Source organism: Oryzias latipes, chromosome 10, assembly GCF_053564925.1.
Source record: "Oryzias latipes strain Hd-rR chromosome 10, Olatipes_Hd-rR_3.1".
NCBI lineage: Eukaryota > Metazoa > Chordata > Actinopteri > Beloniformes > Adrianichthyidae > Oryzias > Oryzias latipes.
Window position 1 is genome coordinate 7,151,112 of NC_136246.1, and position 12,856 is coordinate 7,163,967.

The 12,856-nt window shown below is 42.7% G+C and overlaps 1 protein-coding gene across 1 annotated transcript in view; it reads left to right on the forward strand.

The window, feature by feature from the left end:
* The window catches only part of gfra3 (GDNF family receptor alpha 3), a 49,766-nt gene extending 37,245 nt beyond the window's left edge, over window positions 1-12,521 (forward strand). The window contains exons 5-8 of the mRNA XM_023959549.2: window positions 1,999-2,108; window positions 2,406-2,540; window positions 7,308-7,444; window positions 11,562-12,521. Coding sequence (XP_023815317.1) covers window positions 1,999-2,108; window positions 2,406-2,540; window positions 7,308-7,444; window positions 11,562-11,780 — 601 coding nt within the window. The 3' untranslated portion in view covers window positions 11,781-12,521. The remainder of the gene's footprint in view (window positions 1-1,998; window positions 2,109-2,405; window positions 2,541-7,307; window positions 7,445-11,561) is intronic.
* The last annotated feature ends 335 nt before the right edge of the window (window positions 12,522-12,856 follow it).

Sequence of the window (12,856 nt, forward strand, 5' to 3'; positions counted from 1 at the left end):
CGTGTAACTCCGTGTAATTTTACCTTTACGTATGTAAAAACCTTTGATCATCTTTGCCTATTTACAAAAGGGTTATGAATTTCCCTTTGCTAGGGTCACATCTCCACCTTCAACACTGTCATACTTCTACCTTCATCATTGTCTTTTCTCCATCCTCATCAGTGCTTTCTCTTATCCTTTACCAGAGTCACATATCTACTATCTGCATTGTCTCATCATTGACACACATCCACATTCAACAGTGTGTCATCTTCAACTTCATTAGCGTCTTATCTCCACCTTCATCACTGTAAAACCTCCACTTTCATCATTGACTCATCTCCACCTTTCTCCTTGTTTCATCTTCAACTATATCAATGGTGAACACCTAGACCAGTGTTTTTCAACCTTTCTTGAGCCACGGCACACTTTAACCTTGACAAAAATCTCGCGGCACACCAGCATCCAAAGAAAAAGCAGAAACTCATAGTCTGTATTGATCTACAGCAACCCCCCCCCCCCCCCCCCCCCCCCCCGCGCGCGCAATCTCACGTGCATTTTTGTGATAATTGTGGCAGAAAAAGCAGGACGTTGCAGCTGTTTTTTCTAAAAGATGAAATAAAAGTTAAGTTAGAAAATATGAAAACTGTTTGATTTGTGTTTGTTGTGGCTTCAAGACGTTTAACAAGGACGACTCATTGTACGCTTTAAGCCAATGCATCATGGGAGATGTAGTGTGAAAACTGCCTCAAAAGGGCAGACAGACTCGCGTCTCTGAGCTTCATTGTTTTGTTCAGTTGTTCCACGGTCTGACACCGGATTCTGTGGAAAGCTACACCGCTAAACACGAGCTTTAGCTGGTATTTTTGTTGGAACTGAGAGACTTTTTGAGCTAAATTGGAACAAGGAAGTTAAGACTTTAACCACTTCTGATTGGTCAGACTGCTGACATGGGATTAAGCCTTCAAGAATGATTGGCGGAGACAGTTAAAGGGGCGGGACTGTGCCGCAAAAAGCTAAATTCGCAGCGAAATCGCGGTACCGTCATTCTTATCAAACTGTCTTTAATAGAATTAAATAAACACAAAGAAAAATAATTTTCTGATCTTTTATACTCCTAACTACTCAGTGTTTTATTAGGGCCTGTTTGGATGAACACAGAGCTGAAATCCTGGAGATGGTAATTGCTTTTAGATCAGTTAATGAGGGCAATTTCCCACGGCACACTTGACCATCTCCCACGGCAAACTAGTGTGCCATGGCACACTGGTTGAAAAACACTGAACTAGACTGTCACCAGGTGGAGGTCTTTAAACACCTCCACCTTCGTTGTTGTCTAATTCCTACTCTCTGCATTCTCTTATCTCCATTTTCAATTATGTCTTATCTCCATCGTCATTAGTGCCATACATCCACCCTAACCAGTTTCACACACCCCCTTTCATCCACATCTTATCTCCATCCTCATCTTCCTCTCATCTTCACCTCCACATCAATGTCTCAGTTGCAGTTTCTGGATTGTCTCATCCCCATCTGAATTAATGCCTCATCTCCACCTTCTCTCATCCCCATAATCATTCAAGTCTAAACAAATTCCTCATCAGTGTTTCATCGTTACTACAGTAGTGTCTTCTCCTTACCTTGGTTAAAGCCTCATCTGCACTTTATTTAGTATAACTCCTTCACCAGTGTTACATCTCCACCTATTCAGCATTTCATCTCCCCTTTCATCAGTGTGTTATCATCACCGTCATCAATGTCTTTTCTTCACTTTCATCCCTGTCTCATCTCCACTTTCACCATGGTTCTGTCTCCACCTTCATGTATTCTTTCTTCAGTGATGTGTCATGTTTTGATGAATTGGCCATAGCACAGCAGAACCAATAAAATGTTTTTAAAATGTCTCCTCATGTAATGACAACGTCCAGAGCATTGTAGAGTTCCATTTGCACACCCCTATTCTAAAACAATTCAGTTGTTTTCTTCCTAGTATGTTGACATGTTTTGTCGATCTTCCAGGTCCAGACTGGCTGATTTTCTCAGCAATTGCCAGCCGTCTCATCTGACAGCCAGTGGCTGTCTGAAGGACTCCACAGGCCTCTGCCTGCGAGCGTATGCTGGACTCATTGGTAAACACCGACTATAAATACAGACACAATGGATTTAAACTTTCTGAAAACTAATTCTTATTCGAATGAGTTCCTTTTCCAGCATAACTTACTTCTAGAAATATTTTACATTGTATCTTATTTAATGTTCTAAATGGACATACAGATTTTTCTTCATAACATTTTTTATCATTGTTTAAATAAAAAGTACAATCAAAATCTTTATGTTGTTTTTAGTGTGACAGGCAAAACGTTACAAATTTTTAAAAACAAAGATAAATCAGCTATTATCCATTTGACCTTTAACCCCTCCTGCAGGAACCATAATGACACCCAACTACATCAGTAACAGCTCAGCTGATGTGTCACTGTGGTGCAACTGCGAAGGGAGTGGTAACCAGTGGCCTGACTGCCTAAAACTACAACACCTCTTCACAGACAACAGATGTCTGCGTGAGTATCCCTGTTTACACATGCTCTGCAGACTTATCTTAGACTGGGTCAGACTTTTTCTGATCCAACCCAGGTTCCACCAACACAACAGTGTTCTTGCTATGAGCTCATTCTGCACCTTTGGTTTTCAAAACAGAACATTCTGAGGTAAAAAGAAGGCTGTTGGTGAAAGGTGGAAATTCACCAAACACTCGATCTGTTTGAGGCAACTCTGATGGAAAAGCTGCTTCTAAACACATATTAACCGGTTAGTTCAAAAGGGGCCCAAGTACACAATTTTTCAAAATAGAGATATTATATGTTCCATGGTCTTCAAGGGAAAAGCTACTAGTGCAAAATTCCTGGACTTGGGCCTCTCTTGCATGGGTTTAGCTTTATCCCATAGATGGCAGCACTAGTTATCCAAATGGCAGCGCCCCTGTTTTACCCTGGTGCTATCCTATGACCCCACCCTTACATTGACGTATTCTCCCTACCATGACAAAGGTGGAAAGATTTCATGTTATCCATGGACACCAGTGAAGATCAAAAATCATTGAAGAAAAAAGGCTCAGCGCACTGTCTTCTGGGGTCTAGATGACCCAACTCCCAACATTAAAGTGCCTAGGATAGCACAAGGGTTATTTCAAGAAGGGCCCAAGTCCAGAGACTTTAGTTTGCCAGTCCTCTGAAATGATAAAAGTGAGGTGCTTCATATTATAGCATTTTTAAGCTATGAACTGGTGCTAAATCTGGGTAAAGTATTAATCATTTGGTGTAGCCTCCCTTTAAGCTATGCAATTAAAATCATTTCCTGGAAAAACAAACCTCTTGGATTTGGGCCCCCTTATTGAACTAACCGATTCAATTAAGAAAAGAGCTTTATTTTCACAATCACAAAAAACAGTCACGTTGGAGACAAACCTGTGATGACTCCAAGGTGGAGTCATCAACTCCACTGCAACAGTTCAGCCCCGTTTTCATTGGTTCATTGGGGTGTTGAAAGACAAATTTATAAAGTTACGTGTTTCCTTTTTGTTTTGTTTTTTTGCAACCGTCTGTCTCTAGGTCACAATAATGTCTGTGTTTTAGTTTATGCAGTACTTTTTATGCCAGGCCTTTACCAGCAAGTAGCCTTCACATTTGAAGTAAAAGCAAACAGCAACAATTGATCCATTTCTTTTGTCCAGTTGCAAATATTGGGATTGTTTTTGTTTTATCAAAAGTAGCAGTTATTTCTTTTGCAAGATTCACTAATAACTAATAACTCTTTAAATTAACTCTGTCTGAGCAAAAAACTCTAGGTTGTAGATTTGTGCAATTAGGCGCATTAGTGACTTCTATAGAACCAACAATGGTATGAGTTGTTAAACAAAGTGATTGTATAAAAAAAATGGAAACATGTACTTAATTCTAATTTTATTTTAGTAATACTTATGATATCATTTTCAGATTTTACTCCCATGAACCACATAAACTGAGAGATAAACTAAAATATAATTGATGCCAGAAGACATAAAATGTGATGTTAAGATGTCAAGAACATCACGGTAACCAGATCAAGAACTTCTTCCTGTTGGTAAAAAGAAGAATCATCATCAAAATCTAAAACCAAAACCCAACCAACCTAATTGTACTCCATTGGTCATGTGACAGTTCTATTCTAAATGAACAGTAAACAGTCTGCCAAGCCTCCATTTTTACCCTTCATGTCAGTGTGCATACATCTGAAACCCATGGACTGGGTGTTACGTTATTGACCTCACAGCTTTGGAGAATCTCCATGTTTAGGGATCATTGCAGAATTATGGGATTTCCTTGAGACAGTCAGTACCTTCATCTCTCCTTGTGCTATCTTAGATGAACCCACCCTTCCATTGACATGTTCTCCCTACCATGACAAAGGTGGATAAAGGTGGAAAGATTTCATGTAATCCATGGACACCAGTGAAGATCACAAATCATTGAAGAAAAAAGGTTCAGAGCACTGTCTAGTGGGTCTAGATGACCCAACTCCCAATGGTAAAGTGCCTAGGATAGCACAAGGGTTAAATTTTTGAGTTCCTGTCTGAAAAAACATCTCTACAAAACTTAATAAGATAAATTTTGGAGGGTAAGATGTGAGGAGTTTTATGGTAAACAGACACACTGAATGATCACATAAAAGCAGCATGTCTGTCCTGATGTTTCCCCCTCAGCTGAACTCCGCTGCAGGCCCATGTGGGGGGGTTCCCCACCCCACCGTCAGTCAATCACAGAAACTGTCGATGTGCACTAAGCCTGTATGTCCAAACACTAAACCTGGATCAATGTGTCAGACCTCTTCCCATAAAACGAGTCATTCATCAGTGCCGACCAAGGACGCAGCTGTAAAGCTGCCAGCTGAAAATGTGGGTTCACTCCCCCTGAGAGCCAGCCTCCCACGCACCTGCATGAACACATGCATGCACACAAACACACCTATTGACACCACACACGCACAAACACACACACATGTGCAAAGCTCGACACACACATCTTTGCAGACCACACACACATACATATCTGCACACAAAATACACACACCTTCACGTGCAAACACACATCAACACTTAAATTAAACAGTTGTTGTTTAGTTGTTAGCATATGAATTCCAAGAAGGGGATCCACTCAGTCACGTGCAGTCAGGGGAGGAAGGTGAGGTTGTGCCTCACCTGGAACATGGGAAGCTGGAAAGCTTAAAAATACACAAATGATACACAGATGAGCATACAGAGCAGCAGGTGAACGCCGCACAGCAGCAGAGCAGACCGACTAAACTTAGTTGAACAGGTGAGCTGAATGATTATTGATAACGTTCCAAATGTCTGGAAGCTCATTTGTTTGATTTACAATTTATAAAAGTTTTATTTATTGATGGTTGGTTTGCAGGATCTCTGCAGCCCGAAGCCATCAGTATACCTGCAGCTGTCCACTTGAATACTTTCTTCCTCAACCAAAGACAAGATCTCTACATCTGTGTGACGCTTCCGTCTGAGGAGGAGAAGCACTTTTGCCTTTTTCAACGTTGTAATGCTAATATAACAAACTATTTACATTCATCTTTGTTGTTTAATGATGAAACGGGACGGTTCATCTGCAGGAGTGGGCGTATGTAACACTGTTTACTTCCGCATTGGTGTTCGGATGACAGGTCCATGACGTAATGAGACAAATGAACTTCAGGTTATGTGAATGAAAAGGAAAATGAAGGCTGCAGCGATTGTCTACACCCAAACGTGTCTCTGAGCTCCTTATTTTACATATGAAACTCCGCTTTACTGACACAGAACCCCAGAAAGCCGGCTCCACTGACAATAATCTGATTTTGAGTCGCCAAAAGGTTCAGAATCTCTTTGTTTTAAACCTATAATAATCTAGAAATAAAGCTTCACAAAAGGCTCCACAAATTTCATCTTCAAGATAGGCTTCGATAGACAACTTCGGTGTTTTCTCCTTGATAATCTATGACTTTTTTCTCGCAAATTTATGAGATTTTAAGTCGTAAATTTAGTTTTTATCTCCTAAATTTACGAGATAAAATTTCGTAATTTGACTTTTTTTGGGGGGTTTTTTGGTGGCCCTAAAACTCCTCCGTAGGAAACAGAAGAAAATTGTTGAAACAAAAATTTTAACATCACACTATTGCCAATATAATGGTGAATAAGCCACTATGTAGGGTTCACACGTTTGTAAATCTTACTGATGACATCAGTGCCTCACCGGCCGTGAATCTCATTGCACGTCACTGGATCCACTTGATATCTCGTTGAATATTGATCAAATAAAATGTACTGTAGATAATGTAAGAAATATATATATTTTTCAATTACAAAAGTAGTAAGTCACGTGTCTCACAAAAACTGTTGGAAGATGATTATGAATTCAGTGAAGATTAAGTAATACAATATAAATTAAGTAATCATTCAATACTATCACAATAATGGACTGTTATACAGTGTTTCCTGTAAGTTTCATGAAAGTTTACAGTTAAGAAATACTGTTAACTGTTAGAATAGGGGTGGAAGTGTTGCTTTTGTTTGTAGATAAAGGGTTTGAAGATTGTCCCATTGACCATTGGCTGGGCCACGGTAATTGGTATTGTATGTGGACATATTTCAGTTGACGTAAAAAAAAATAGAGAATAAGAATATCATAATAGATAGGTTGCATATATAGGACTCCTATTTATTGTATTGAGTACTAAGTGTAAAAAGATAGAAGAAACATTTAGTAAAGCAGTTCCAACAGGAAACTAGCTCGAAGCATCCTACCAAACATTTTCCCCAAGAACAAACAATCAGGCAGCACTTCTTCAGCCTTAGGAAAACCCCAGAGCCCAATGACTAAAACCACTTTACTTTGAACCCTGCTCCTCCCACACAGAAGACCTAAACCTTTGAGTTTTGCTTTTGATGGACATGTTAAGTCCATGTTGGGACAACCGTCCTCAAAACTGGAGTGTTTAGTATGGTTGAGTTTTGAACCATCTACAGTCACCTTTGAATTGACTCTGGAACGTTTGATTAAGAGATGCTGGCTTATCTCAGCAGCAGTTCCCGCTGCAGGATCTACTCCACAAATCACAGCCAATCGGAGCTTACTCTCTGCATTGTCATATTTGGAAATAATATTTGAAGACAAAGCTGCTCCTGAGCAGAGTTCCTGGTCATCTTCTGTCTTACAGAGCAGCAGAGAGGAGATTGATCAGGAGCAGGGTCATGCAGGGGTCCCTCTTCAAGAACTTAGGTGTTGTGTGTGTCCTTGCAGGTAACTCTATCAACAGGATAGGGAGTCCCAAATTGCTGCCGTCAGACACCACTCAGCTTCCTGGCCCCCGCCCCTCGCCGCTTGTTCAGGAGGACGAGCTGCATAGCAGCAACCACCTCCCGGACCTCAGCAACAATGTGAGTTGGTCTGACCCTCCATCCTACACCTGAACACTCATCAGTTTCATTCCCTTTACATCCCCCAATGTGTTCCAACACCTGAAACCTTTTTATCCACAAACAAAACATGAAACCGGACATAAAGAAAAACTATTAACATTTAAGTCAAATTATGAGAATTTTATTATTATTGTTATTATTATTAGAAAAGAAAGTTTGAGTTGTTAGTTTCTTTTATCTCTGCTCTCAAGTCTGTTCTCATTCCTTTAGCCTTTTTTGATATTTGCAGTTTTATCTCATCTTCACAAACTTCAACCCAAAAATCCAGCAGGACAGGACTGCATTGCTGCTCCTCACCAGGCCAACTTCACTCACTTGTGCTTCCTCTTCCGTCTTCTTTTAACTAAGCCATCAAGTTCTGAAACACAACGCTTCCTTAATCAGTGCTTTTAGACGGTCTCTCAGTTTGTACTTCCTGACCTTAATGATTCAAACAGAAACATCCCAGAGTTCTGTGGTTGTCTTGTTGATGAGGGTCCTACTGATGACCTCCTGCGAGTTCTTGACGGTGTGACTAAGCCGGTGAAGTTTCTTTCTGTGAAAGACAGGCGGCTTTGGCTCCTTGCTGCGCAGACTCCAGTCGGGCTGGTTAACATGCACATGATGACGTGCACATGCTGGAATGGAGGATCACACATATGCTCCCAGAGTTTCAAACTCGGTCCAACCCAATTGGAGTCCTGGCTGCCACAGCCTTGGCCGGTTTGGCTTTGAACTCCCATATTGCCTCACTTCCAGAGATAATCTGGACCGGCAGACAGGAGGGAATTCCAGCTCTGCTCGCTCTCCTCTTTATTTGTTTGTGTCTCTCAACCAGTGAGCGGATTAGATAAGGTGTTGGTAGGAAGAAGTGCTTTATTATTATGAATTTATTCATGTCCATGCACCCCCCTCCCCTAAATCCTCCTCCTACCTTCTTCCTCCCAGTTTCTGTCCATTTTCCTTTCTATTCTTTTGAGCTCTGCTGTTTCCTTTCTGTCTTCAGCACATTCCAGCTGGAATCCTGCAGAGCACCTCCACCCCCACGTCCATAACTGCCCCTCTTCTCCTCATCCGCCTGTCACTCAGCAGCTTTTGTCTCTCAGGAGCTTTTTCTTGTTTCTTTAAAGTGATTTTTCACACATTTTTTAAGGTTTCTCTTCAAAAGCAGAATATCTGCTGCAGCAGAAACGTTTAGAAGCAGAGGCACTGCGCTTTATTTCAAGTGTTAGGATTCCACACACACAGCCGTCAGATGTGAAGGAGGGGGGATGTTTGTGTCTTTCTGAAACCAAGGATCGATCCTTTATTTCTCCATCCATCCAACTTCTAAACCTGCTCACTCCTGTGCATGGTCACATTGTTGCGTGAGCCTTCTCATCTACTGTTAGGTGAAGGAGGGGGACACCCTGAATAGTGTGCTGGTCCAACAAAATGCACTGCCATTGAACACGCATTGAAAGTTAAACCAGTAAAACTTTCACCAATCAAATCAAACTGTATTACTGTAGCACCTTTCTAACTCATGCTACTCTCTGGTCCTGGGGCGGGGTGGGGAAACCCTCTTGGGGCCCGCGGTTGGTGACCAGAGTTCTCCCAGGGGCGGTGCTTGAGGGCGGGGGTCTGGGCCTGCTCCTAGGGGCGGCGCTTTCTTCGCTCCTCTCTCCTTGTATTGGGTGGGGGGTGTGGGGTCTGGGGGTTTGGCGCTTCAGGCATTGGGGCCACTGGGCTGGTCCAGACTCCAGACTCTCCGACTCTCTTCCTCATATAGCCATTTATTTATTTATTTTAGCGTTTTATTTTTGTTTCCTCATCACAGCACAAAACAAACATAACAATTCTCTGAAACAAGTTTGACCGTAATTCCACATTCAATATAGTGTAAAGCAGGTAAAACAAAAAAATAAAATAAAAAAATGCATTGATGCAAGATGTGGCAAGCAGTTCAGTTAAACATATATTCATACAACCACAATCAAAGGTAAAAAGAACAGTCACAACCCCAAATAAAATTTAGCCCATATAGCCATTTATAAGGGTGAGGGTGGTCGGGGTTCAGCCTGCGATGCACCTTGGGGGGAGGAGCTACTTGGCAGTGGCCCCCTTCCCTTGGTTGTCGTATGGAACGTGCCCCCCCTCTCGGTTTAATTGCACTTCAGACATCTAGGACCCTTGGTGGGGGGGGGGGTGCTTGGACATCACTGCCAGCAAGCAGTAGATGTCTTTAGTGCCCTACCCGCCAATTTTAACCACACCCTTTAGTGCACACACCCCCTTCACATCACAAAATACACACTCCAACACACACACCCATACACTCACACACACGATCACCAACACACATACTTCACACAGGGAAGAGGGACTTCTGATCTTCTATCCAGCGCCCCATCCCTGGCGGAGGGAACTGGGGCCCTCTATCACGGCGGCCCTGTCCCTGGGGTACTGGCTTCCTGGGCCCGGCGGCCTTCTCTCTACGCAGGGAGCGGGATCCCTGAGCTCTCTGGCACGACCGGGAGCCGGGAATCATATCACATCTGAGCCAGGGGGTGTCTGTGTCCTGGTGGTGTGGGTTCTGGTCCTGGCCCCTGGGCGCCAGCCTTTTTCAAATTTTCAAACGCAGTTGAGCCTGGTTGGGCCATTTTTATAACACCCCTGTGGGACCCTCGCTCCTCTTGGGCGTCCTCCTCCTGGGCGGGGGGTGGCACCCCCTCCCTTGCTCTCTCCTGGACTAACCGTGGCCTGGGGGGGGCTGCCTGGAGCGTGGGGGCGGGTCTTCCCTGTCTGCCCTGACTCGGGCTGGGGGAGGGGGGATGCTCAGGACTCCTGGGTGGTGGTAGGCCGCCTATCTGGGGCTTGGGGTGCCCCCCTGGGGCGGGGCCCCTTGTTGGGCCCCCTGGGCGTGGTGGGGTGGCTGCTCTACTGCTGTGGCGGTCCTGCCGGCCCTGCCCGGGGGGCCTTGAAGGGCCTGGGTTCTCTCCCTCTTTTTACATCATCCACCCCAGAAGAACATAAACACTCACTCGAGCACAGGTGCCATCTCACCTTTGCACAAACAATTTGCGTTACTGAATGAAATGTTTCACATGTGTTAATCTGAATGCATAAGTAGGCGTGTGTGAATTTTAGTGGTAGTATGTCCATGTAGACTTGTTTGTGTGTGAACACTTTTGAAGCCAACAGGTGTTTTTGTAACGTTTGAGAGTGTGTGTGTGGACAGGCCCCACCCATTTTAGATTTTTCATGCATTTTGACCTGTCAGTTGTGATCATAAACCTCCATCAACTTGTTGCTTTCTGACGCTTCATGATCTTACCCTTACTACTATAATCACCCTTCTACCCCCACCCCACCCCATCTGTCATCCCTCTCTCTTCTTTCCTTCTTTTCTTTTCCGTGCGGTCCAACAAAAAATATTTACAAATATAATTAACATGAATAAAGTTTAGCTGAAATTACAAAAGGGGTTTCTTAAATATACATCTGGTGTATCATAAGATTCCTAACCCCTGTTGTAAAAGTAAAATATGTCCAACACAAAAGGCTTTCAGCTCTCATCTGTGTGTTTAGCTATTGGACAGGACAAATTAGAAAGAAAAAAAAAAGACAAAAAAAACTCATGCTACTCAAAGCGCTTTACATAAAAACATAATCAAATTTTAAACACAAAAAGACAACACATTAAATAAATATTTTATCTAAAGCCCATACAATGCCAACAAACACCCCCCCACACACACACACACAAACACACACATACACACACCATGGTAAGAAATCAAAGACTCAGATTTGGTAGTGATCTATGGATGGCGTCCCTTTTCATTCACGAAAGAGACAATTTTATGAAAACCGATTTGGGGTGAGAAATTAAGAATTGTGGTTTGTGTCAAGCCATAATTATATGTCGCCAAATCTTTATATATCAAAATATGGGTGTGAAAGAAAGATCCTGGAACAAGATTCCAGGATCGTATCAGGTAGTGACAGGCCTGTGTGAACACCGAAAGCACATTCAAGATTGTGCTAAATGCACATTCTTGAACGCTTGTCACATTCCCCATAACAGTCTCTTGTATCTGTTACTCTTTTACAGGTGATGGATAGTGATGAAGAAGAGGAATTGGCTCAGGCACTGGAGGAGGAACCTGAAGAGGACAACCAGTTTGATGTGATCCAGCTGTACTCAGAGAAGGCCACTGTCTCCAGCCTGGGTGCCCCAGGGACAGGGGGTGCAGAATCTCCAATCTTTGGCTGTGCTTCACCAGCTCTGCTGCTGGTTCTTCTGCTATCAGCGTCACTTAACTGGGGGTAGATCTGATGAACAGTGTACACACATAAACACACACACACACACACACAATGACCTCACATCCCTGGATTTAAACGTAGAAGAATGATAATGAAGAAATGGACTTCATCTTTGTTTGTAATCCCCCTTCCCAATTCTGTCTTCATTGTCCCTTTGTGAACAGCAAGCAGAGTCATTCTGGTTTGTCTGGGAGGGGGTGGGGATGGGATCTTTATGATCCTTGACTCCCATGTACATATGAACTTTGCTCCATTTGCCGGAACTGATGCAAGAGCAGCTGCAGCTGGGAGGAGAAAGGACAATTCGTCTTCATCGGCTATCATTATTCCAGTCTCATGTCACTCAGCTTCAGAAATGAAAGATGGAGCGACAAAGCGCGAGCAGGAGAAACGAGGGAAACGCTGACCGCTGCTTCATTGCTGTCTAAGCTGCTGCCCTGAAATATGTGTAAATTACCTATTCAGGTGTGTCTTTCCATGGTTACTCTCATTTCGATGAAGCCTAGAATTCATGGGAACAGCTGTGTAAAGTTTATTCTCACAGAAAAACAGAAACACTAAAGACTGACCAGAAAATATAAAAAAAAGCATGAAATGAAGAGTCTGTGAAAGTGAGCATCCACTTCAGAGCAGTAGTTCCAAGTCAACTAAGCAAGCTGTTCTGTTTCAACATCAGTTTGTTCAATGTCAACATGGCTTCACTCTACTGCATCAATAAACATGTCAACATTCAACTGAATTACAATTACGTTTTATTGTTTTAATTTAACTTTGCTGAATATGAGGAAAGATAAGCTCTAATTCTGAAAAAGGGATGATTGATGTCACATCGTCAAAGGATTGATCGATCTCTGACAGAAACCTCAGAAGTCTCTGAGGGTTCTCGTAAAGACCCACTGTGATCATATTTTGATCTACTTTTAAATTATTCTCAGTGGTCTTTTAATTAAGATTATACCGTTTAGCCAAAATAAAAAAATCCTGTGTTTTTGAAGGACATATTTTCTGCAGAGCGGTAGTATGAAAATTTGCCTCTGAGTTGTGGGTGGGACTGTTTGTTTCCTTCCCATCATCCATCTG